We start from the raw sequence: 26,373 nt of genomic DNA, 5'->3' as shown, positions 1-26,373 counted from the left end.
GAAGGTGCAGGATTTTAAGTACTTAGGGTGAACGGTCCAGAGCAACGCAGAGTGTTCAAAGGAGGTGAAGAGGCGGGTACAGGCAGGTTGGAATGGGTGGAGAAAAGTGTCAGGTGTGTTGTGCGATAAAAGAGTATCAGCGAGAATGAAAGGAAAGGTGTACAGGAGAGTGGTGAGACCAGCAATGCTCTACGGCTTAGAGACAGTGGCGCTGAAGAAAAGACAGGAGGCAGAGTTGGAGGTAGCAGAGCTAAAGATGTTGAGGTTCTCTTTAGGAGTGACAAGGATGGATAGGATCAAGAATGAGTTTATCAGAGGGACAACTCATGTTAGATGTTTTGGAGATAAAGTCAGAGAGGCCAGTTTGAGGTGGTTTGGACATGTTCAGAGGAGAGATTGTGAATATATCGGTAGAAGGATGCTGAGGTTGGAACAGCCAGGCAGGAGGTCTAGAGGAAGACCAAAGAGGAGATTTATGGATGCAGTGAGAGAGGACATGAAGTTAGTTGGTGTGAGAGAAGAGGATAGGGTTAGATGGAGGCAGATGATTCGCTGTGGCGACCCCTGAAAGGGAACAGCCCAAAGACAAAGAAGAAGATGCTATGCTATGTTTTTTGTATTTTTTGTTGTTTTTTAGTGATCTGAGTATATTATAACTGAAATAAAGCTGCTCACATCGCGCACACTTTCACTTTGCAAAAGGGGTGTTGTGTGTAGAATTCTGAAGAATTTTTTTTATTTAATCCATTTTAGAATAAGGCTATGACAACAAAATATGAAAAAAGTGATGCGCTGTGTTTACTTTCTGGATGAACTGTATGATAATGCAGTGATGAAGTGCGGCTGTTTACCAGATGATTTAAGTGAAAGCCTTTTAATAGAAACCTGCGATGAATATTGGCATGCATGACAGTACAGTGTTAGGAGGAGCATAGTATTATAGTATTATTATAAAAGAGGAAAATATATTGCAATATTTAAAGTGATATTAAAGTGAACATATTTGCATTGAATTTCATCATGTGGCACTTTTAATATTCATAAGACACTCAAAAGCTAATGAACATGATTTAGAGAAAATCTAAGAGAAAGAGATTCACATTCGTACATGCAGCACAATTTCACTTTACATTATGGATATTTATTTTTCATTTTCTTTTTTTGTCAATCAAAAATAATTCTCTTTCGACTGCTTTCTCCATACCTTCATATTATTATTATAATTATTATTATTTTTACCATTGCTTTTTGCTTTTCTTCTTTGCTTTCATTAGTTTTCATCCCTTGCATCACTTTATGTTTGCCTGCACAGTTAAATGTGTGTATATATATTTGAATCTATTCATTTCTGTTTTTATTTGATGACTTGATTCTGAGCTTCAGCAGAAGCCATCATACATTACACATAATATTGGGATTCTTCCTTAACCACTCAATGCAGACATTGTAGTTTTCTCTGTCTTTGTAGTATATACAAAACCTAAGCCATGCAGGGTAAAGTGTGTGGTGTATGTGCATAAGGTTTGTGGTGTGTGGTGTGTTTGTGCATGTGCGCACAAAACTATGCCCTTATTTTAATGACACGCATATTTAAGAAAAAAGAAAAAAAGGGTAAATTTGTCATCAGACTATTATAAAATTAACAGAATTGATCAAATCACTAACATTTATACTGCGCATCAGACTTGCAATATATCTTTTAATCATGTTTATTCATAATTGTTTTCCTTAAAATATCACTTGTCACACCTGTCATTACTTCCATCTGCATTTAATATGAGGATTTTTGGCTGCTGAATGCCAAACAGGTAAGGAAGTGATAAAAACTGATAAGGACTCCATAAATGGGCATAAAAACAATAATGAACCGATAACAGCACTTATGAATTTATTTCAAGGCGTTAACAAGGTGCTACTGTAATTTCGGGAAGGGGCAGCCGGAATTTTCCTCTCAACAATAACGATACTGGCGACCACGTCAGGATTCATACAGACCCCAAAAGAGGCTGTAAGCAGCTGTTACCTGTACCGAGGTTCCCAGTGGTCATAACAAATTTGCATCTGTCTAGATACAGGAGCACATTTGGCTTAGTGGAATGGGGGCCTAACACACAGTATGAGTGCAGATCAATACCAGCTATCCGTTATTACCTCTTAAGGTTTCTCCCTATTGCCATCTCAGGGCATTTTTCCCTCTGCACCGTCACCCTCGGCTTGTTCATCAGGGATAATCTGATCATTTTTAATTCATACACATACAAATAAAATTTTATTGAATTAAATTAGGAGTTTTCAGAATGCACTTCAAGTTAATTAGACAGTTGACCCCACAAAGGTGTGTTTACATGGATGAAGGCAGTATAGACAACCAAGATTCAAACTCTGTGTCATCGTCAAGATCAGGAAAAGGGTCAGAATCAGGGTCAGGTTCAGTGTCAGGTTCAGTGTCAGGGTCGGGTTCAGTGTCAGGATCAGGTTCTGTGTCAGTGTCATGGTCGTGTTCGGTGTCAGTGTCAGTATCGGGTTCAGTGTCAGGGTCGGGTTCAGTGTCAGGATCGGGTTCTGTGTCAGTGTCATGGTCGTGTTCGGTGTCAGTGTCAGTATCGGGTTCAGTGTCAGGGTCGGGTTCAGTGTCAGGATCAGGTTCAGTGTCAGTGTCAGGGTCGGGTTCAGAGGCAGACTCAGACTCAGAGAATATGTTGGTTCCCTGCATGGAGCTTGACCCTGGGCGAGAGAGGTGAGGGAGCTGAATCTTGGCCACTAGTCCATCGGGCACTCTCTGATAATGAAAAGCTAAAACATTAAAAAGTCCACGTTAGAAGGTAATCACAGGATTTTATAAGTATATATAAGAAAACCATCTGTCATTTTATCCTCATAATGCTGTTATAATTGCTAATTTCAACTATAAAGTAAACATGTTCAACCCTTTTTGCACGGGCGGCACCATAAAGCACAGACACAAAATTTATTTAGGAAAATGGAGAAGGAACGGGTTAAAGGAGGGAGGACGGCTGGGAGGAAATGGCCGTGACGTGACCCTCCTTGCGGCCTTTTCCTCTTCGGCAGCAGGGTCACCATAATCCGGCTCTATTTTTGCAAGAATCTTGAAGAGCCCCTGGAGCTCCGGCGATGAGCATAGGGCAGGGATGGCACACCGGTCAAGACAAGACTTCTGATAGATTGTTTGCAATTGCAGGACTATTATGATGTATGATGTCTTTCTGCAGTACAGGAAGTGTAAAACAGAAGGATCGAGAATGGGGATTGTCTAGTTCAGAAGATAATCCTACATCTGAAAGTCTATTTCAGATGATATTCCCAGAAAATGGGTATATTTGGATTTTATTTTTATGAGTAGATTGCATTTTATAAGGAGAAGCATTTTTTAAAAAGCTAAACGTTTTTGCATATTTATTACACTTAAATAATTCAGATCTTAAAACTAACTTTAATATTACACAAAGATAACCTGAGTAAATGCAAAGAACAGTTTTTAAATAATATTTTATTTATTAAAGGGGGAAAAAAGACTGGTCCTTGCCACACCCTGGCCTGATCACTGCCAGACCTGTTGAATCAAGAAATCACTTGAATAGAACCTGTCTGATGAAGTGAAGTAAAATAAAAGATCTCAAAAAGCAACATGATCTAAAGAAATTTAAAAAACTAAAGAGAAACATGGTAATTAACATGTATCAGTCTGGAAAGTGTTACAAAGTTATTTGAGTATATCTCCACTCTTGCTCTTGACGAAGGCGGTCGCATCTGCTCTCCCTCCCTTATCTCTCCCCGCTTGCTTCTCTTGTCTGTCTTGTGAATACTATTCAGAGACTCTCCTCGTCTTGCTCTTGAAAATAAAAAGGAATATGGATTTGATCAAGTGGTCTCTGAATGCAATTGACACGATCTTCTCGACGAGGAATGTGGGTTCTGGGGAACCTACTTGTCCTGCTGGGACGTTTGCTGCTGAATACACGATGGACGGTTGGGAGAAGTGGCGCATTGTGTGCCTGGCCGCACTGTCTCTGGAGGATGTTGAAGATATCTACCTATTCAGAACTCTGATAACTGGGATTCTGCTGATTGGATTAGGTGGGATACTTGGATATCGAAAAATCTTAAAAGCAGCCAGTCTCAACCCCAAGAGACTGGCTGGCTGGGAAATAGTGGTGACGAGAGCTGTCAGTAATCAGACTGTGGTTCTGGACCGCAAATTGGATAACATCTTGGTGAGACTAGCAGCTATGCAACGTGATTTGGACAGACCTGAAGACTAGTGATGGACATTAAATATCTGTGAAATTGGCAGATATTGATAGAAACCTGGAAAATATGTTTTTCTTTTTCGGCTGCCCCTTTTTCTTTCCAGCTACTGCACTTTAAGGCCGTGGCTGGAGACATAACTAACTCCCCGAAGACCAAGATAACGAGACGCTCTGGAATCCTACACCCGCCCCCCCCCCCCCCCTTCAAGGACACCTATTGCAGACTATTACGGGATGTTACAGGCTTACAAACTGACACGCACGCACTCACGCACTCACAGAACAGCTACAGATAGACACTCTACCTCCCCCATATCCAACGCCTTCGTGTGCTTATTCCCTTCAGTGTGGGCAGGCGGAATCGGGACCAGCGCTCTTTAGCTGCAGGGACTGGAGCTGTTTGCCTACATTGGACATTTCCTATCCCCTGTACCCTCATCGTTGCAATGTTTATGTCTTGTGATTACATGTTTTTCTGTGCTTGTTGCTGAGGTATTTTTTGTACCCCTGATCGCACACTGCCCTTTTCGAAGGACAGTCTGGGAGGGGATTTTTTACCCTCGTTATCCTAATGTATCTTATTCCTTATTTTCTATGATGGCGCCCTAGGTGGCTGCCGTCGCGACTCTGTGGTCGCACAAATCATTTCGCTGCATATTGTACTCTGTATGATTGTGCATGTGACAAATAAACTTGAAACTTGAAACTTGAACTTGAGTGAACCACAGTGAGTGACATTCTTCACAAATGGAGAAACTGGTGAACCTTTCCAGGAGCACAACGATGCCTCATTCTGGAGCTCATAAAAGAACCCAGAGGAACATCTAAAAAGCCGCAGGCCTCAATTCTCTCAGTTAAGGTCAGTGTTTCTGATTCAACAATACGAAAGAGACTGGGGGCAAAAATGGCATCCCTGAGAGAGTTCCAAGGAGAAAGTCACTGCTGACCAAAAAGAACACAAAGGCTCATCTCACATTTGCCAACAAACATCATCATACTAACAGTCACACATGGTGGTGGTTGTGTGATGGTCTGGGGCTTTGCAGCTTCAGGACCTGGACGACTTGCCATAATTGATGAAATCATGAAAATCCTGAAGGAGAATGTCCCGCCATCAGTTTGTGACCTCAAGCTCAAGTGCACTTAAGTCATCTAGCAGGACAATGATTCCAAACACACCAGCAAGTCCATGTCTAAAAATTACAGTTTTAGAGTGGTCTAGTAAAATTTCAGTCTGAAATCTGATTGAGATGTGGCATGACCTTAAACAGGCTGTATGTGGCTGAATTAAAACTATTCTGCGCAGAAGAGTGGGCCAAAATTCCTCCATAGCGATGTGAAAGACTTTTTGCCATTTGTCACAAAAGCTTGATTACAGTATTGCCGCCAAGGGAGACACAGCCAGTTATTAGGGAGAATTACTTTTTCACATAGGGCGAGGTAGGTTTGGACAGATTTATTTCCTTAATAAATGAAATAATTATTTTAAAACTCTATTTTGTATTTATTCTGTGTATTTATCTGTGTAAATAAAAAATTGTTCTGTCTTGTTTTTCCTCATTCTTGGTAGATGAATTTCATGGTTCTTTTCACTGTGATGCAGAACAAATGTTTGTTTTGTTACCTTGTGGACGGATTTTGTTGAATTCCTCCACGCAGATTTCCTCGACTCGTTTTTTCAGATCTGAGAGAGATTTCCTTAGTCCATCAAATGAGAGATGTTGATTGACAGTGAAGCTGGGTGAGTCCTCACATCCAGGAGAAACACAGAGAGACGGGAAACTCTACAGAGAGGAAACACATCATAGAGAAGGAGAAAAGTGTAGGAGAGGAACGAATGAATCTCAGACTGAATCAGACCAAAGACACACTTGTGATCTCAGACAGGAACATTTATTGTTGCTGTGATGAGCTTTTAGGAGGAAACTGTGAGGAACAGCGCCCTCTGTAGATCAGACAGTGAGTGTTACCTGGAGGAAGTGGATGTGATCGTGTGTGTGTGAAAGCTGCTCCAGCTCAGTGACTCTCCTCTTAAGATCAGCAATCTCCTGCTCCAGTTGCATTAGGAGTCGTTCAGCTCGACTCAGTTCAGCTTTCTCCTGATCTTTAATCTTCTCTGTCATCTCAGAGCGTTTTTTCTCTATGAAGCTGATCAACTCAGTAAAAATCCTCTCACTCTTATTTACTGCTGTCTGTGAACGTTTCTGTTAGGACACACACACAAAATTGGTTTCCAAGACAGTGGCGCTGTCGGATGCAGCAGCCTCTTTTTTTGCTGGGCTCCTGGACTTTACCAGAAACCAGGGACAGGTGTCCAAGCAACAGCAATTCCATAAGGAAAGCCTTTATCAAACCCCTTATGATAATGTCAAGGAAGCACTAAATTAACTACAGAAAGCTAATTCTGTACCCTGATGAATTTCTGAAAATCATTACAGAGATCTTAACTAAGGATAAAATTGGGTGAGGGGCATCATTAGGAGTGTGACCCAGCTCCATTACTATTACCCCCTCTGACTGCAGGCTTTTTAAATGGATGTGCAGATAGCAGAGTGAATCAGCACCCTATCCCCTGTCTACAAGAGATCTCCCAGTCTTCTCACCCTATCTCTTTGTCTTCATCTCACAATCCATTCATAAGGCCATCAACACTATGACAGACTCTTTTGACCCCTCTCATGTGGAAAAAAGCTCTGTAGCATCAGGAGCAGGTCTGCCCTTTACCCCTTCCAAACTTTGATCCTGTTCTCTACCCCCTGCTGTGACCCCACTCCATGGGATTTAGAGTATACCCATCTCCCCTATCTTCTTAGACCTTTATAAATTTCCAACATCCGTGTCTTTTGCTCAGGCGCTTTACTAAGAAGTTAAGACAATCCACAGACACAAGTGTTGGGTTTAAGGTGTTACAAAGTAACGTGTTAGAGTACTTGGATTACTTTTTTGATGTAACGAGTAATTCAAGGCGTGAGGTCAACCATTTAAGTACTCAATTATTTAGTTATATTTTCAAAAAATGTAATCTGTTATTAAGACAATTTATGTAATCCGTGAGCCAGACAGCAGTCATTCGCAATCCGTTAGTGTGTGTGTGTGTGTGTGTATAAAAGTCGCCCTACAAGCCCCACCCCGATAACCCGCCCCCCTCTGTTATTTCTGCTGTTATACCCCTATCTCACCTATGCGGTTTGACTTGCGGTGAGAAGTGGTGTTAGGCACTGTGCGCCGCTACGAGTGACCGTCCAACGTTCCACGGAGTTCTGCAAGGTCCGCGAGTACCAACGCTCGGAAAGATGGAAACCTAATCACAGCGTCAAAACACAGCGTTGAATCATGATGAACCGTACTTACGGCCACCGCGTGAAACCGTGTAGGTGAGTTAGGGGTATTAGTAGGTGAGAAAGGGGTATTAGTAGGTGAGACAGGGGTATTAGTAGTTAACAGATTATGGGCCAAACTTCACTGAGTGATGATGGTAGAATAATTATAAAGGTCTTGACTAAAACAACATGCATGAGGAATCACAAAGGAGTTTTTATTTTCTGCAGTGGAAAAGTACTGAACTAGTTACTTCAGAAAGTAACGCTGTAATGGAACTGATGACTTTTTAAAACAGTAATTTTGTAATGTAATTAATTATTTTAAAAAGTAATGTCCCCAACACTGATAGACACTCATATAACATTACATCCTCCCATAATTGATGCTCAACATGTATACTATTAGAAGAGAGCCCTGTTAAAATTAGTTTACTCTACACATTTACTTACACATTTCATACTGATGTTACTAATTTTCTTTTGATTCTGTAATGCTGCTTTGCAAAAATTATCAAAGTTAAAAGCACTATAAAAATGTAATTAATTTGAATTGAATTAAACTATGGTTGATCCCACAACATATTTGTGCTACACTTTCCCTTTTTTGCAGAAATGCATGCTGTTTACATTTTTTTTTTTTTTGCAATATAATTTCATTTAATGCACAGTGTTTCCACAGTGTTTGTATGTCTGATTGTGCTGCTACCTGCCTGTATTAAATCATACGGTCCAAGGTCCATTTTGTTTCTGCTGTTGATGTTAAAGTTACAGTATATGGCTGAGATTATAATAAATCTGTAATTGATGGACTTGTGTATTTGTTTGTGTGTGTGTTCGGGAGAATCTCATGCCTCACCTTAATATTGTCCATAGTCTGTTTTAGCTCCTGGACCTTCTCCTGCTTCTCCTGAATCTTCTGCTGGGATTTCTCCTGCTTCTCCTTTAGCTCATTCTGAGACCAATTTTTTTTTTATTGTTTATTCATCAGGAGCTTAGGAAAGCTATATTAATGGTGGCTAAACAATTACATAAAATAACAATAGACATCAAATAAAATAATAACCTTGCACAGGTTAAAGGGTAAATATCATCTGGCATAAAATAGCTCCTCAATGTAAGAACAAAAAAATCTGTTCTGTATGACTTGATCATGTAGTATTTGGGTTCAGGGTTAGGGTTTTGACTCAAATGTGTACCTTTTCAACACCAGAGGTGTAAAGAGTACCTGAAAACCATACTTGTAAAAGTACAGATACCTTACTGTAAAAATGACTCCATTACAAGTTACAAGTCACCAATTCCAATAAGACTTGAGTAAAAGTCTTAAAGTATCCAATTTTAAAAGAACTTAAGTATTTTACTCATACTGAATGTAGGCTGAAAGAACACCAAGAAATGTGAAAAACAAGAAACCGTTTATTTATGAGGTTTTATTTCCTAATATAGAAATGAAATGAAACACTTCAATATTTAAAAATGGCAGAACAAAAGTCAGTCTCAGTCAAACTCAAATGTAGGTACAAAAAAGGTATTTTCAGTCAACAATGGACAAAAAATAAATAAATAAATAAATAAAATTCAGAGCGGACTTTGATTTGATTTACCTCTCAGTCTCAGAGGGGGGCAATATTTTATTCAGCTTCAACACAAGCTGGTTCTCAAAGTTCTCGGATAAAGATGCCGACTTGTCGCGCACAATCACAATGTAATGAGTAACGGTAAGTGTCCGTTCAAATGTACTGGAGTAAAGAGTACATAAATTCAATCAAAAATGTAGTTGAGTAGAGAGTAAAAGTTGCTTAGATTTTTGATACTCAGTACAAGTACAAAATACTTAAGTACAGTAACGAAGTCCATTTACTCAAATACTTTACACTGTTCAACACCATCACAAATTGTTTTTAATGGCCCTTTTCAGTCAACTGTGAGTAATCTGTTAACTTCTCACAATATGGAGCCTAATAACTGCTGGGTGAATGATGTTTTGGCTGAGTTCCATCAAATGCATGGTGTAAACTAGGCCTCCTATTTCTGGTGCATGGTGTATACCAGGCCTCCTATTTCTCCTATTTTTCATTATTTGCATTGCCAAAATTAACACTAGTATACACGTTACTAACCTGTGAGTTCAACAACTGAACTTTAATTTTAACTAAAGTTTAATAAAAATTTGTTTTAGACTCCAGTATGTATTTTAAAGGGGTCATACAGGCCTACATGCATTTTTTTAAGCTGTTTGGACTGAACTGTGTGTTAGAAGAGTGCGTACACAACTACTCTACGATGATAAAGAGCCGCCCAGTGGTTTTCTTTTCATTTATTACAATAACATGCCCCTTCTGAAATCAGGCCAATCGCAAATGCCTGTCACTGTGACGCCACACCACAAGAGGCCGCTCCTACACTAGTTGATTGACACTGGAGTTTTAGCAAAGACCCGCCCCGAGTGAGAAGAAGCTGTCGGCCATTGTTTTTCTCCGCTGGAGCAAAATGTCGCCTAAGCAAGTGTGGTGTACAGTTGTTGGGTGTAATAGCGAACACAGCAGTCGTCATTCACTACCGACATCTGAGCTGCTAAGGACGCAGTGGCTGAATTTAGTTTTTAAAGCTAACGTCCCCGCCGATCTACCTAAATGCGTTCATGTTTGCCCTAATCATTTTTTACCAGACTGCTTTATAAACGCGGGTCAATATAAAGCAGGTTTTACTAGGAAGCAGCTCCTAAAAAATGGATCTGTACTAACGCTTCGTGTTCCTGCTTCATCTTCACCAGGCTCGGTGAGTGTAATTCCTTTTTCTATGAATCTTGCAGATCGCCTTTTTAATAATCACGATGAATGCGGAGTGTAAGTTAACTTATACTCTCAGAGAACATGGTTATGGCTTCTTCTCTGTGTACATCCGTCTCTATATAATCCCTAATCGCTCGTTTATAATAAACAATGCATTAAGGTGATTGTCTAGTTGCAAACTGTGTACGTAGTCGGAAAACTATATTATGCTTACCTTTGTTACGTTAGATGGTTTATAACGATGTCTGTCGAAGATTAAGAAGTCATGTAAACACATCAGTAAACACATCGCGTCCGTATCTCTCTCAGTAAGTTTCTCCGCTTTATGTTGTTGTTGCTCGCGGCAGCGTAACAGCCCGTTAATTTATGCCCATGCAGTGATGAGAAAGACAAATCGAGTCGATGCATGTCCATTCTTTTAATTTCTGCGTTGTCAGGCGATATTACAAACTTCCGCGTAGGTTCCGTACTTAAATCAAACCAAAAACGACTGAAGAAAACAGGCTCAGGCTCTATATTCCAGCGTTTTCCAGTTTGGACTGCATTACCCACAAAGCACTGCGTTGTGGGCAATGCTTTGTGGGTAATGCAGTCCAAAGCATTGCCCGCACTGGACTACACTCCTGTGGCTATACCCCACGTGTGTTGTGAAGACACGCCCCACAGAACTGGGCTCAGCAGAGGTCATGAGCATTTAAGGGAACATGTACTGAAATAGGTTGCTGAGAACAGAGCTAGTTTTTACCAGTTAAAAGTAGTGTTTTTTTTACACAACCATTGAGAATTTTTAATTAAATATATTACAAACTTTTCATTAGGACCCTAAAGATCATATTAACATTTAATTAAAAATGTTTCTGGATGACCCCTTTAATTTCCAGTTTAACACAAAAATTTACTATTTAATTCTATGATGTGTTCCATGGTATATTAAAGAAAAAAACAGCTTTAATTACATTTAAAAATAAGGTCATGAACATGCAATTCTCACCTGTTTTTTAGTTCTTTCTGCTTTAGCTGAAACTGTATCGTGGTCTTTATGTTCATCCACCGTACACAAGTAACAGATGAAGTTTTGGTCAGTACGACAGTAGATCTTGATCGGTTCGTCATGCTGAGAGCAGATCTTCTCTTGGAGCTTTGCACAGGCTTCCACTAACTTGTGCTTCTTAAAGGCAGGCTGATGGTGAGGTTCAAGATGATCTTCACAAAAGGAGGCCTGACAGACCAGACAGGACTTGACGGCTTTGCGTTTTCTTCCTTTGCAGGAATCACACTCCACATCTCCAGGTCGAGAGGAACAGTGAGCAGAATCAGCTTCTGACTTCTTCAGTTTCTCCACCATTTCAGCAAGTATCGTGTTCTTGTGTAGATCAGGCCTTGGAGTGAAAGTCTTTCTACACTGGGGGCAGCTGTAGACCCTCTTCTGATCTTGTCTATTCCAGAAGTGATTAATACACACCTTGCAGTAACTGTGTCCACATGGAGTTGTCACTGGATCCTTCAGGAGATCCAGACAAATTGAACAGTTAAACTGATCCTGATCTACTGAAATCCTGGCCTCCGCCATTTTCCTTCTCTCACCCACTGTGTGTATGAGAGAGAGTGCTAAGTTTTGTTTTCACTGAAACTAACTTCCTGTATCTGTGAGTTTTTGAGAGACAGCAGGGTGTGGCAGTGAAAAGAGAGAGAGATTAAAGAGACAAAGATATTTTAAGGAGCTTCTCTGTGATTTAAAGTTTAAATAGCTGATGAATTGACTCTTCTCACAAAATCTTAAAAAAACACAGCAACAAATAAAGAGAGCAACTTTATAGAGCAGTCAATAAAGTCAGCGAATCAGGATAAACTAAAGCGTCAGACAAAAAACAAAGGAACTGATGACGTAGTTGGAGGAATCAGGTAGCAAGCATGTACATGTACAAGTGTAGAGAAAAGAAAGTGTGTTCCGGCAGATATTCCCTATAATATTCAAGTGTAGAGTAATAAAGAATAAGAATTGTGAGACCAAAAAAGAAATGGAAAAACTAAAAGAAAATAAAGTACCATACCTACCTGGAAAAAGAGCCATCCTTTTCAAACTTTATTTCACCTTTACTATTTTTTTTTTTTAAGGCAGATTTGACTGGGTAATTTGATGACACCTAGACTTTTACAGTGCTGTGAAAAATAATTTGCCCCTACCCTTTTTATGTTTATTTAATCACATTTAAATTATTGCGATCATCGTACAAATTCTGATATTACACAAAGATAACCCAAATAAATACAAAATGCAGTTTTTAAATTATGATTTCATTTATTAAGGGAAAAAGCTGTAGAAACATTGCCTGGCCCAATATGACAAAGTAATTGCCCCCAAACCTAATAACACGTTGTGCCACCCTTGGCAGAAACAACTGCAATCAAGTGTTTGCGGTACCAGGCAATGAGTCCTTCACATCGCTGTAGAGGAGTCCCACACACACACACACACTCTCTCTCTCGGCTTTACAGCACACAGAAACTCTGCTCTGTCGCGGTAAGGTGCTGGCACACTCTCTCTCTCTCGGCTTTACAGCCCCCCTCCTCTCAGGTTCCCAAACAAACAAACACACTCTGCCTTACACAGACTCACACACACACGCACACAAACACACACGCACACTCAGAAACACTGCAAGCACTAAGACTCAGCAGGGGAGACCTACCTATCGCCGAGAGAGAGAGAGTGTGTGTGTGTGTGTTTGTGTGTGTGTGTGTGTGTGGAACCTACAATTCCGCAGTGCAAGAGAGAGAAAAACCGTTGGCTCTGTTGTGATGATGTGGCGCATGCGTGATACATGATATTCTGTGCTCGTAAACCAAGACAACGCTCGTTTTTCAAGTCAAAATTTATTAAAAATCTTTGCTTGTCCTGAGGAACACTTATAAACCACGTTACTCGCAATCCGAGGTTCCACTGTATTAACTTCCCAAAAGTCTTGGGGATAATCATGATGTATTTTTGGCTCTCTCATGGACGCCATTTTTGCCCCCAGTCTCTTTCTTATTGTTGAATCATGAACGCTGTCCTAAACTGAGGCGAGTGAGGCCTGCAGGTCTTTAGATGTTGCTCTGGATTCTTTTATGAGCTCCTGAATGAATCGTCATTGTGCTCTTGGAGTAATTTCGGTAAGGCTGCCACTTCTGGGAAGGTTCACCACTGTTTCAGGTTTTCTCCATTTGTGGGCAATGTCTCTCATTGTAGTTCACTAGAGTCCCAAAGCCTTAGAAATGTCTCTGTAACCCTATCCAGACTGATACATGCCAATTACTTTATTTCTTATCTTGGGTTTCTTTAGATTTTGTTGCTTTTTTAGAGTCACCAGCCTCAGAAATCACCAATTAACAAACAGCACCTCAGACCCAGATTAGACCCGTTATGAAGCTTTACAGAACAGAAGTAGCAGATATACTCAATATCAACTGTTTAAAGGAGATTATTGTGACGTGGGCGGGGTTTCGATTGGCAACCATCATGCTTTGCGGGAGGGGTTGTTATGTGTTCACCCTGTTGGGGAAAGGTGTTTGGGTTAGTGGCTTCGGCCAGGTTGTGTGTATGTGTGTTAGATGTCTGTTTTATTAACTGTGGATGTGTGTTTATTGATTGAGTGCGACTTGTTGAATGTGCTGTTCCTGCTATACATGCTGTGTGGAAAATAAACTACTCCCAGCCATTTGCATTGGGCAGCAAGGTAGCTTACTCGTCTCTCCAAGTTCCTTCTTAGCGGTGAAAAACGCTACATTTGGTGTCAGAAGTGGGATGGAGAGTTACGGGTTAGACATCCAGGAGGAGCGCACCCCGGAGGACATCCAGAAAATTCAAGTAGGCCGCCGAGTAGCAGAACAATTAAGGAGGAGGAAAACCCCTCCTGACGGGGCCAGCGCAAGCAAAGAGCGGCGACCGGAGCGGAGCGGTGTGTTGGAGGTTCCGGCACTGGGAATTCCTACGGTGACGCAGCGCGGGCACCGGAGCAAGCTACAGCTTCCCCGGTGGAAACAGCTGTCCGGGTGGCCCTCTCGCTGGAGGGCGACGCGCTCCGGGCGTTGGAAGACCTCCGGGCTAATGAGCGGAAGGACTGGGCAAAGTTACAGGAGTCGCTCCACTTCCGGTTCGGTGCGGGTGACCGTAAGGAGGCCGCGTGCGAAAAGCTAGCGAGCGGCGCGCCTCCGAGCCACTGGGGGCGTTCGCCATGGACCTGAGATCTCTCGCGCCCCCGGGCTACCCAGAATTCAGGAAGAGCTAGCTCGTCGTGCGTTCCTGCGGGGTATCTGGCCGTCGCGGCTTCGCGAGCACATCCGGTTAGCGGCACCGGCTTCCCTGTCTGAGGCGCTGCCGAGCCCATCATGGCAGAACACCACGGCGAAAGAGCCGAGCGATCTCCCGTGGCTCGGGGCCGCTCGGTAGGTGAACCTAGCCGGGGACAGGGCTACCCGCCGCGGCTAGGCCTCGACCCAGCCTCCGAAATTCCGCGACGCCGCCGAGGCCAGGGACCGCCGGACTACTGCTGCAACGTTCTCAGGCCTGAGGACAGCGTACCCCAGCAGCCGTTAAACTAGCTTCGGGGGGCGCCAAGGGGAAGCCGCCTCCCACAGCCGTCTTTGTTTCCCCAACTGTTGGATTTAACTTCCGGTCGGGACGTGTAGGAAATCGCACGGGGGTCTACGTGAACTGTAGCCAGGACAACGTTTTGCTACGGGCGCTTGTAGACACCGGCTCTACAGTTTCGCTGCTGCGCTGGGGATTATTGGAGCGAGGCAAGCGTGGTTGTATGCTGCCGGACCCGGCCTTATAAATTCGCACCGTGTCGGGGAGCTATCTGAAGATACGGGCCTGTCGCACAGTGCGAATACAAGTTGGTGCAATCATTCTTTCTCATCCATTCTTTGTGGCAGACATCGAGGATGATTGTATCTTGACCTCTCTGCGTGGTAACTTCGGGTAAGCCAGGTTGCTAGTGCCCAAAGCGCAGCCGTACATGTGAGTAGCACGCACCAGGGAGGGGGAACTTCCGGTTGACGCGCCATGTAAACATCCGGTAGCCGACCGAGCGAGGATAATGGCCGAGCTGATGCAGCGTAGCAGTGTGGGGCTAAGTCAGACACAGACTGACACTGTGAAGTCCCTTTTGCACGAGTTCAGGAATAAATTATGCGTTGGAACACTTTGCGGGCTCGGCGTGTTTAGCTCGTTGGATTTGCATAGCGGGTATTGGCAAGTAGAGCTCGCCCCAGAAGCACGAACTAAAACCGCGTTCTCGATCGGGCAAGGGCTATGGCAATTTCAGCGATTCCGTTCGGCTTCTGTAACGCTCCAGCGACGTTTGAACGGTTGATGGAGAAAGTGTTGGCAGATATTCCTCACAACCGTTGTGTCGTCTACTTAGATGATTTATTGGTGCACGGCAAGAGTTTGAGGTCGCGCTAGCTAACCTACGGGAGGTATTTCTAGCTATCCGGCGGGCAAATTTGCGACTCAATCCAAAAAGACCGTATTTCTGGGACACGTGTTTAGCGCTCAAGGGATTGCCACCGATCCAGCCAAAATTGCTGCGGTACAGAATTGGCCTGAACCCGTTAAATGTGTCGCAGCTACGCACCTTTCTCGGGTTAGCCTCGTACTATCGCCGGTTCGTGAAGGATTTTGCCACGATCGCCAGCCCGCTGCACGGGCTCACGAGAAAGAACCGGCCGTTCCGCTGGGACAGGGTGCACGCGCGTGCGTTCACTCAGTTACGGGAAGCTCTGTTCACGTCGCCCATTTTCGAATATCCTGGCGCATCTCGTATGTTTATCCTCGACACGGACGCAAGCGATGTAGGGCTGGGGGCTGTACTGTCTCAGGTTTTCGAGGGCAAAGAGGGTGCTATCGCCTACTTCAGCCGCGCGTTGTCTGGACCGAAGAGGAACTACTGCGTCATGCGGCGGAAGCTGCTAGCGGTCGTCGCGGCTCTTAAACATTTTAGCCCGTATTTATATGGGCAATCCTTCTTGCTGTAGACCGATCACGCTTCGCTAGTGTGGCTGCTTAGTTTCAAAGAGCCTGAGGGACAGTTAGCGCGCTGGCTCGAGCGGTTGCAGGACTACGATTTTACCGTTCAGCACTGAGTGGGAAAACTGCATGCTAACGCCGATGCTTTATCCCGCCGGCCGTGCAGCAAACTGCGAGCGGGTGGAAGAGCGCGCGGGTGGTTGCGACGTCGAACGCTCTCCGAACCCCGTGAATCAGAACAGTCTTTCTGCGCAGTCCTCCGAAACCCCCGTCGGTAATCAGCCGTCCGAGCCGGCGTGCAGCCGAGTTACTGCGTCGCCAAACCATCGCCTGTAGTCGTTGCGCCTGTGCCACAGCTGGACTGTGATCAGCTAATTGCCAAGCAGGAGAAGGATCCGGCGCTGCAGCGGGTACTAGGTTGGGTTAAAGCGGGCCGGAGACTGGATTATACTAGGAAATTTTTGAAAGGAACTAGGCTGCTTTTTTCCGAGCTCCGCCAGACTGACCAATTTTTCAACTTTTTTGTCCCCTTACAAAGAGTAAACATATAACAGATAAGTATTTCATACTATCTTATAATATATTCACTCGAAACGCGTGCTATATTGTTTTCGTATAAGTTTATATCGTATAAGTTTTAATTGTTTTGCAGCACACCGCTTCTAGCCGGCTTTCCATTAGCATCGCTAGCCCGTTAGCCCGGCTATCACAAGTTTGTTTACGCTCTTTCACACCGGTTATTTCTATTTTTAGACACCATGTTGGTTGTGTCTCTGCCTCTGTGTGCAGGTGAGGATACATTGGAGCTGCACTCGGTGGACTTGGAGATGGAGGCCGTAGAGAAGCTGATCCGCGACCTACAGGTGAAGCTGGCCCGGCTACAGCAGCGGAAAGCCACGCTGGAATCGTCGCGGACCGACGCTCACCTGTCCCAGGTAAATTCTCGGCATGAGAATTCTCCTACAACCTCCTTCGTGTTTCTCGCAGCCCGCCCAGTTTTCCTTCACCCCAGCGCCGGGATACCACGAGGCCTGGATACTGCAGCAGCGGAAGACGTGCGCCAAGCCCCGGGCGAGGACCTCTTCTCCTCCGCCACCACCAGTCTTTGAAATCTCGACCCAAAACCGCTTCGCTCCTCTCCGCGAGATGGCACACGACGCGTTGGTCATCGGAGACTCCATCATCCGGCACGTGCGTGCTACCACGGCTAAAGGTAAGGCGTACACATGCTGTTTACCTGGTGCACGTGTTCTTAATGTTGCTGCACAGGTGCCTGCGGCCCTGAGGAAGAACATTCGAGCTGTGGTTCTTCATGCTGGTACGAACGACATCAGGCTGAGGCAGACGGAGATCCTAAAGAAGGACTTCAGGAGCCTGGTTGAGAAGGTCCGCAGCACATCACCCACGACAAAGATTGTCGTATCTGGACCACTTCCGACATTTCAGCGAGGAATCGAGAGGTTCAGTAGATTATTTGCCTTTAATGAATGGTTACAAGCTTGGTGTCAAAAACAGAGATTACCCTTTGTTGATAACTGAAATGTTTTCTGGATACGTCCTAGGCTTTACCACACAGATGGCCTGCACCCTAGCAGAGCTGGAGCAGCGGTCCTTTCAGACAACATCTCCAGGACATTATGAACCATCTGAGTGGCGGTATGTCATACCGTAGATTCCAATCACATTGGCCACATCACAACTCACCATACTGATAGACGCACACACATAGCTTGTCCTATAGAAATTGTGTCCGTTCCCCGAATAGTGAGAAAAAATAATAAATTTGTTAAATCTGCCCGAAACAATCAGATAACCATAAAACCAGAAAAAGGCCAAATAAGTAATCAAAATCTACCTCTAAAATTTGGACTTCTCAACATTAGATCCCTTGCGCCTAAAGCACTTATTGTTAATGAAATGATCTCGGATTATTGCCTTGACGCACTCTGCCTCACCGAAACCTGGCTTAAACCAAATGAATATATTGGTCTGAATGAGTCTACTCCGTCAGGATATTTCTATAAGCACGAGCCCCGTCTAACTGGTCGTGGTGGTGGTGTCGCCACTATCTACAATAATGTACTCACTGTTACTCAGAAAATAAGGCCCAGGTGTAACTCATTTGAAGTACTCATCATTAATGTTGCACTCAGTAAAATACATAATAAACCCGCGCTATATTTTACTCTGGCCACTGTGTACAGAACCCCGGGGCCATATGTCGATTTTCTTAAAGAATTTGGACATCTGCTATCAGACCTACTGGTTAACTCTGACAAAGTGTTAATAGTAGGAGACTTTAACATTCATGTAGATGATGCTAACGACGCTTTAGCACTCGCATTTATGGATTTACTAAATTCCTTTGGGGTTAAACAAAATATAAATGGAGCAACTCACCGCTTTAATCATACGCTAAATTTAATTATATCCCATGGTATAGATGTCTCTAATATAGAGATTTTACCTCAAAGTGATGATATCACAGATCATCACCTCCTGATATATTCTCTACCCGTAGAACAGATTAGCTGTGTCTCCCCACGTTATCAATTTGTTCGAAATATGAATCCGACTACTAAAGACAGATTCACAAGTAATCTGCCGGATCTGTCCCAAATTCTTATAAGACCCCTAAATGCAGACGATCTAGATGAGGTAACTAGCAGCATGGGCACTATTTTTACCAGTACATTAGACACTGTTTCTCCCGTCAGATTAAAAAAAGTCAGAGATAAAACACTTGCACCGTGGTACAACAGTCATACTCGCGCTCTAAAGAGAGCAACCCGTAACCTTGAGCGAAAATGGAGAAAAACTAAATTAGAAGTTTTTCGAATTGCGTATAAAGACAGTATGTGCAGCTATAGACAGGCCCTAAAAACTGCTAGGACCGAGCATCTTACCCAACTGATAGCAAGAAACCAAAACAATCCCAGGTTCTTATTTAGTACAGTGGCCCGCCTAACAAAACCTAAGATGCCCGCACAGAGTATCCCATCACAGTTTAGAAGTGAAGACTTTATGGACTTTATGGACTGAAATCAATAGTATCAGGAAGAAAATAACAGAGGTTCAACCTCTAATAGTATCTCACGATCAAGTTCAGCCTATAGCTTCACATTTAGTTTTTCAGTGCTTTACAGGTGTAGGACAGGAAGAGCTTTATAAACTTATCACCTCAGCTAAATCAACAACGTGCCTGTTAAACCCAATACCAACCAGATTTTTAAAAGAAGTGATGCATATGGTTGGAGAGCCACTTTAAAACATTATTAATTATGTTTAGGTCACGTCCCTAAACCTTTCAAGTTGGCAGTTATTAAGCCGCTTCTTGAAAAATCTTATTTGGACGCGAATGAAATAACAAATTACAGACCGATTTTAAACCTTCTGTTAATATAAAAAATATTAGAAAAAGTAGTATCAGCTCAAATATGCACATTTTTGCAGGAAAACAACATCCTAGAAGAATTTCAGTCAGGTTTCAGGCCCCATCATAGTACAGAAACTGCACTAGTTAAGATTGCGAACGACTTGTTTTTAGCTTCAGACCAAGGCTGCATCTCAATACTAGTCTTACTTGATCTTAGTGCTGCATTCGACACCATAGATCAGAATATTCTCATAGATCGCCTACAAAATCACATAGGTATTCAGGGACAGGCATTAAAATGGTTTAGATCATACCTGTCTGATCGATACCATTTTGTAGATCTAAATGGAGTACCGTCTGATGTAATGCCAGTGAAATATGGGGTCCCACAAGGGTCAGTTTTAGGACCTCTGCTGTTCTCAATATACATGCTTCCCCTGGGAAACATCATTAGAAGGCATGGGATTAGTTTCCATTGTTATGCTGATGATACCCAATTATACATCTCAACAAAACCAGATGAAATACCCAAGTTGTCTAGATTAACCGAGTGTGTCCAGGACATAAAAGATTGGATGACCAATAACTTTCTTTTACTAAATTCAGATAAGACAGAGATATTACTCATCGGCCCAAAAACCAGCACACAACAGCTTTCACAATTCAGCCTGCGTTTAGTAGGATGTACTGTTACTACCAGCTCAACAGTAAAAGACCTGGGCATAATATTACATAGTAACTTTGAAAATCATATTTTCAATATCACAAAAACAGCCTTTTTCCATCTTAGAAATATTGCCAAACTTAGGAGTATCCTATCCGTATCTGATGCAGAAAAGCTAGTTCATGCATTCATGACCTCCAGACTGGACTATTGTAATGCATTACTAGATGGTTGTCCTGCATTCTCAATAAACAAGCTACAGTTAGTCCAAAATGCAGCCGCCAGGGTTCTCACCAGATCCAGAAAATATGATCAAATAACACCTATATTATCATCCCTGCACTGGCTACCTGTTTAGTTTAGAATTAATTACAAAATAGTATTACTTAAACTGCTCCTGTGCTTCCACACAACTTCTGTTATATTGAACTTTCACCTGCACAACACACATGATGTTATTTCTATCTGTTATCACCCAGATGAGGATGGGTTCCCTGTTGAGTCTGGTTCCTCTCAAGGTTTCTTCCTATTGCCATCTCAGGGAGTTTTTCCTTGCCACCGTCGCCGTCACCCTTGGCTTGCTCATCAGAGACATTTCATTCATCATTCATTCATTTAATTATTATCTAGACACATTTTTCTTACACATACACACTTCCAAATATTTTCTTTTCTTTTCTAAAATATATATATATATATATATATATATATATATATATATATATATAAAAAACCAAAAAAAAAAAAAATATATATATATATATATATATATATATATATAAATATATAATTCTTTAATTTTTGTGAAGCTGCTTTGAGACAATGACCATTGTTAAAAGCGCTATATAAATAAAATTGAATTGAATTGAATTATACCGTGGTCGCTCACCTGGGCCTAGAGGTAAAAGCTCTCCACTCGCAGTTTAACCGAATAGCGTTGTGGTGAGCAAAGTGACGGCCTCGTGAAGCGTTTCAACCGAACACTCACCACCCAACTCGCCGTGCTTACCAGCGCCCGGCAGAAGGATTGGGACGAACATCTGCTTTGGGCCTATCGCACAGCAGTGCAGAAGCCTCACAGCTGATGCCAGCGGCGTTATTGTTCGGTCGCGAGTTGCGCACGCCCGTGGACCTTGTGTTCGGGCCCCCTCCACAATTGGATTTACCCACGAAGCAGGGGTTGGATTATTTTTGTTCGCTAAAAGACAAACTGTTCCGTGTCCACGAGTTGGCGCGTAGACACTTGGCGGACGCCGATGTTAAGCAGCGCCGCGTGTATGATACCCACAGCCAGGGGCACATGCTATACATGCTGTGTGGAGAATAAACTACTCCCAGCCATTTGCATTGGGCAGCAAGGTAGCTCACTCGTCTCTCCAAGTTGCTTCTTAGCGGTGAGAAACGCTACATTATTGTGAATTTTAGATAAACGTCTTCAGTATTGAGTATCAGGACAGGGGTAGCTCAGTGGTTAAGGCATTGGACTACGGTTTGGAAGGTCCCAGGTTCAAACCCCACAACCACCAAGCTGCCACTGTTAGGCCCTTGAGCAAGGCCTTTAACCCTCAACTGCTCAGATGTGTAATGAGATAAATAATGTAATTATTGTGATTGCTTGAACGTTGCAAGCTAGTCGCAATGTAATTTTTCTTAGGTTCAGCTCAATAATTCATCTTTTATTTTTAAAATGTGTACATTTCATCTACTAATTTGTCCCTAATGAGCAAGCAAAGTGACGAAGGCAAGAAAAAAACTCTCTAAACAATATGAGGAAGAAATTTTAACCAGAACCAGATTCAAAAGGGAACCCACACTCGTATGGACAATATCAGAAAGCAAGACCAAAAACCAGTCCCGTCCCATCGCCCCAATCAGTAAACAGCTGTCTGCATCATTCAAGTCCAACCTTCATGGTCAACAGTTCTCACACTGAGTGTGTACTTTGCAGCTTCACCAAGTTTTCTGTGAGGTTAGAGTTAGAGTTAAAAGAAATGTTATTTATTGCATTTAATTGTTTGAATTTTGGACAGTGACCTTAGGTGACTAGGACTAGGAAAGGTGCCTATATAAATAAAATGAACTATTATTATTATTAGAGGGGCACTGGACTTAGATCCAGCCGCTCCGGAGCCAAGATGGTGCTGTTTGCACGTGCACTTGGTTTTTGTTGTTGTTAATTTATTAATATTGTTGCATGTATGTACATTTACATTTAGGCATTTGCCAGACGCTCTTATCCAGAGCGACTTACAAAAAGTGCTTTAATGTTTACATAATTGGATACATACTTACACTGGGTTAACTAGGTTAATAACTAAGTGCCATTAGTCCAACACAACTTTTTTTTTTTTTCGGGGGGGGTAGGGGTAGGTTAGTCCAAGTACTGGAGAAACAGATGAGTCTTGAGTCGTCGTTTAAAGATAGTCAAAGTCTCTGATGTACGGACATCTAGAGGAAGTTCATTCCACCACCTAGGTGCCAGAACAGAAAAGAGCCTGGATGAATGCCGCCCTCGATCCCTGAGAGATGGTGGGATGAGGCGAGCAGTGCTGGAGGATCGAAGGGAACGTGGTGCAGTGCGTGGTGTAATTAGCGCAGAGAGGTAAGTGGGTGCTGGGCCATTTTTAGCTTTGTAGGCAAGCATCAGTGTTTTGAATTTGATGCGGGCAGCTACAGGAAGCCAGTGCAGGGAGCGGAGGAGTGGGGTGGTGTGGGAGAACTTGGGGAGGTTAAAAACGAGACGTGCTGCTGCATTCTGGATCAGTTGCAGAGGACGAATCGTGGACAGAGGCAGGCCTGCCAGGAGTGAGTTGCAGTAGTCCAGTCTTGAAATAACAAGGGACTGAACAAGCACCTGAGTAGCCTGTGAAGAAAGAAATGGGCGAATTCTTCCGATATTGTAAAGAAGAAATCGACAAGAGCGAGTAAGGTTAGCGATGTGTGGGGAAAATGACAAATGATTGTCCACAGTTACCCCAAGATTGCGGGCGGTGGCTGAAGGAGTGATTTGGTTGTTGTCCATGGATATCACAAGGTCTTGACCTGGAGATGAGTCACAAGGGATAAACAACAGTTCGGTTTTACTGAGATTGAGTAGCACCTACTGATGTATGTAGCACCTTGGTCATGGGGGAACGCTGTTTCGTTTTACTATGTACTGAACTGTATACGTTTGGAATGACAACAAAAGCCTACTCGACTTGACTCGGTGGTAGGTGTTTCGCCTGCCATGCGGAAGGCCCGGGTTCGATTCCCAGCCAGTGCCCAAACACCCCCAGCCACTGGATGCAGTGCCAGTCCCAAGCCCAGACAAAATGGAAGGGTTGCATCAGGAAGGGCATCTGGCCTAAAACCTGTGCCAAGTTGTTGTGTGGACTGGATATTCTGCTGTGGCGACCCCTTGCCAGGAGCAGTCGAAAGACCAATAACATTATTATTTTAATTACTATGAAAAGACTTTTTGCAGTAGAAGTATACTCTTCACTGGCCTAATTATTCAATCTAAATTTTTTTAATGTATTTGCATATGACAGAGACAAGCTAACCATCAGTCTGTGCTTGAGCACTGCCTCGTTATGAGCTTCATTAAAACCAGCTATATTGTGTTGTTCTGACATTCTTCATTCTCTAATAATCAGACAAATTTGATGACCAGTTTAAATACAGCTCCACCACACGGTAGTTACAACCCTGCTCCCTTACTGCAAAAATCCCCACCGTAACCATCCAGAGGTCAGGAACCAAATTAAACCCTTTAGCACCATTAATATCACCTTTTGATTATATATATATATATAGTTTTTTATATTTTTTTATTCTCCCAAGAAACCACTCAGCACATCAGTGTTCAGTCTTGTGTGCCTTTACTTCCAGACATTTGAACTTTACATTTCTTTTTGCACATGGTGCAAGTTCATACTGTATACACACAAACACACACACACACACACACACACACACACACACACACACACACAGATGCACAATCTACAGTCACTGAAAAAGCCAGTATATAAAACAGGGGGGTAAAAATTCCCCCGTTCAGCATGATAAAGTACAGTGGAGGCAAAAAACAAAAAAATCTAAGACTATCTGACACAGACCGACACTGACCTGAACACTGACTTTATTTATGAGTACCGTGTAAAAGCATCACGTTCAAACACGGCATCCCTGCTGCATGTATATGAAAATGCTGTGCAACTTCTCATTTTATTTGATTTTATTTAGCATTTACAAATGTATTTGTTGCGGTTTAATAATCATGCTTACAATTCCATGTTTTAAGCCTGAAATCATTTAAAACCCATTATAGATGTGTTCAGGTTTTCTTCTGGAATTGTTTATCCTCTGAGATTTTGTAAATAATTGATGTAGATTAGGCTGCAAAATGTCTAGATATAATCTAAAAACCAGTTGTTTATGTAACGTCCTTAGCAGCAAATAAAATAAACATCTGTCAAGACAAAAAATGTCCTTCAGAAAGCCTGGAGAAATATTTCTCTACGTGAAGTGTCTAAATCGGTCACTGTGTGCTTGTGTTTTTTTCACCTCTGGGTCAGACGTGTTTCTAACGCAAATATTTCAAGTTCAAGTTCTTGAATATATTATAATGAGCTCTGGTCATGTGACCAATTAAGCCTTTCTGAAACATATTGGAAATTTTTGTTACAAAACAGCTTGTTTTTTCCCTCATTATTATTATTTTTATGTATTTATTTTTGGAGGTGATTTGTCACATTATACATAAAACTATTTGAACTAATTGAATACATTGTAATCAGTTTACACATTACAATAACTACAGATTTATTGTGATTAAGCTGAATACGTATTTAATAACAAACGATTCAATAATACACGGCCAGCATCTGACATCTGGTTCTTTAGATTTAACCAACATCCATCTTAAGCGACATCTGAATTAGCCACACCGGCGGCCATCTTGGGAAACAGCCTCCACCCCCTTATGGTTCAAAGTGAGAATTGTAGCAGGACGCAAAAGTCAGAAGTCAGGTCAGTGTAAAGTTTCCGTCTGATATTCAGAGCTACAATATTAATACCATAGTACAAATTCAAATATATGTTACGACATGCTAAATAAAATATTTATACAGATTCGGTATCCAGTGGCACAGAGTAGAGAGGTTATAGAACAGTGTTCAGCTTCAGGCTCTAAGACAGAACAGAGGTTTAAAGGAGCCAATTATCTAAAAGATTATAGGGTAATTAGATAACAAACAAAAAAAATTATTAATGAGTGGGCATGGCTTAAAGTCTTTAACACGTGTGCTCGGGTTTGAGCGTTCAGGTGACGAGAAAAACATGAAATATAAAAAATGGCAGCAAGGCATTTCATCCAACCCTGAGATCACCGCTGGAGGTGTGACGATAAATCATGATTTAACAAAAAAAGGCAAAACAAAAACATTCATCTGCACTCACAAACAGGATTGTTTTTACTCATACATGACTGGGATCTGACTTTTCCCATACATATAGGTCACGTGGAACCTGATCTCTTCCAATCTGAATCACACGGAATAAGAAAGAATAAAAACAAGTGGGATGAAAATAAATTTTAAATTAAACTTTAAGGTGTGTGTTAGAAACATACAAGAGCCTGCTGCTTAAACTTTAAACACAAAACTTTGAGAAACTAAGGATGGAAAGCAGAGAATTCGAATTTGAATCCATTTGAATTGGAATTTGAAAAGAGCTCTGCTCATGAACACGTCATGTGACAGGTCGATCTAAGGTCAGAAATGCGTCATGTTGAAAAAAGAGTATAAATAGTGTCAGACAATTCTGACAATCTGATTTAATCAGGAAACTAGGACACATTTGCAGTCTGCAGTGTGAAGGTGTGTGAGGGTCAAAATGAGGAAATACAAAAGCTTGCTGACAGACAGACAAAGTGTATTATGTCAAAAAACATGT

The 26,373-nt window shown here is 42.4% G+C and overlaps 2 protein-coding genes across 2 annotated transcripts in view; one reads left to right on the top strand and one right to left on the bottom strand.

Moving 5' to 3' along the window:
* Positions 1-26,373, top strand: part of fam110b (family with sequence similarity 110 member B) — a 170,423-nt gene that overhangs the window by 73,759 nt on the left and 70,291 nt on the right. The window lies entirely within an intron of this gene.
* Positions 2,342-12,147, bottom strand: LOC128533225 (E3 ubiquitin/ISG15 ligase TRIM25-like). Its single transcript, XM_053507485.1, has 5 exons — positions 11,372-12,147; positions 8,445-8,540; positions 6,239-6,472; positions 5,893-6,052; positions 2,342-2,793 (listed from the first exon to the last, which is right to left on the bottom strand). The coding sequence occupies exons 1-5, from the start codon at positions 11,948-11,950 to the stop codon at positions 2,342-2,344; spliced, it is 1,521 nt and encodes a 506-aa protein (XP_053363460.1). The 5' UTR covers positions 11,951-12,147.

This window comes from Clarias gariepinus, chromosome 11 (assembly GCF_024256425.1).
Source record: "Clarias gariepinus isolate MV-2021 ecotype Netherlands chromosome 11, CGAR_prim_01v2, whole genome shotgun sequence".
Lineage (NCBI taxonomy): Eukaryota > Metazoa > Chordata > Actinopteri > Siluriformes > Clariidae > Clarias > Clarias gariepinus.
This window is presented reverse-complemented; position numbering and strand designations above follow the sequence as displayed.

Coding starts and splice junctions, on each gene's coding strand:
- LOC128533225 (XM_053507485.1), bottom strand. CDS start 11,950: ATGGCGGAGGCCAGGATTTCAGTAGATCAGGATCAGTTTAACTGTTCA. Junction 8,541..11,371: donor CAGAAAGAACTAAAAAACAG/GTGAGAATTGCA, acceptor AATTGGTCTCAG/AATGAGCTAAAGGAGAAGCA. Junction 2,794..5,892: donor CAACAAAATCCGTCCACAAG/GTAACAAAACAA, acceptor TTAATGTTTTAG/CTTTTCATTATCAGAGAGTG.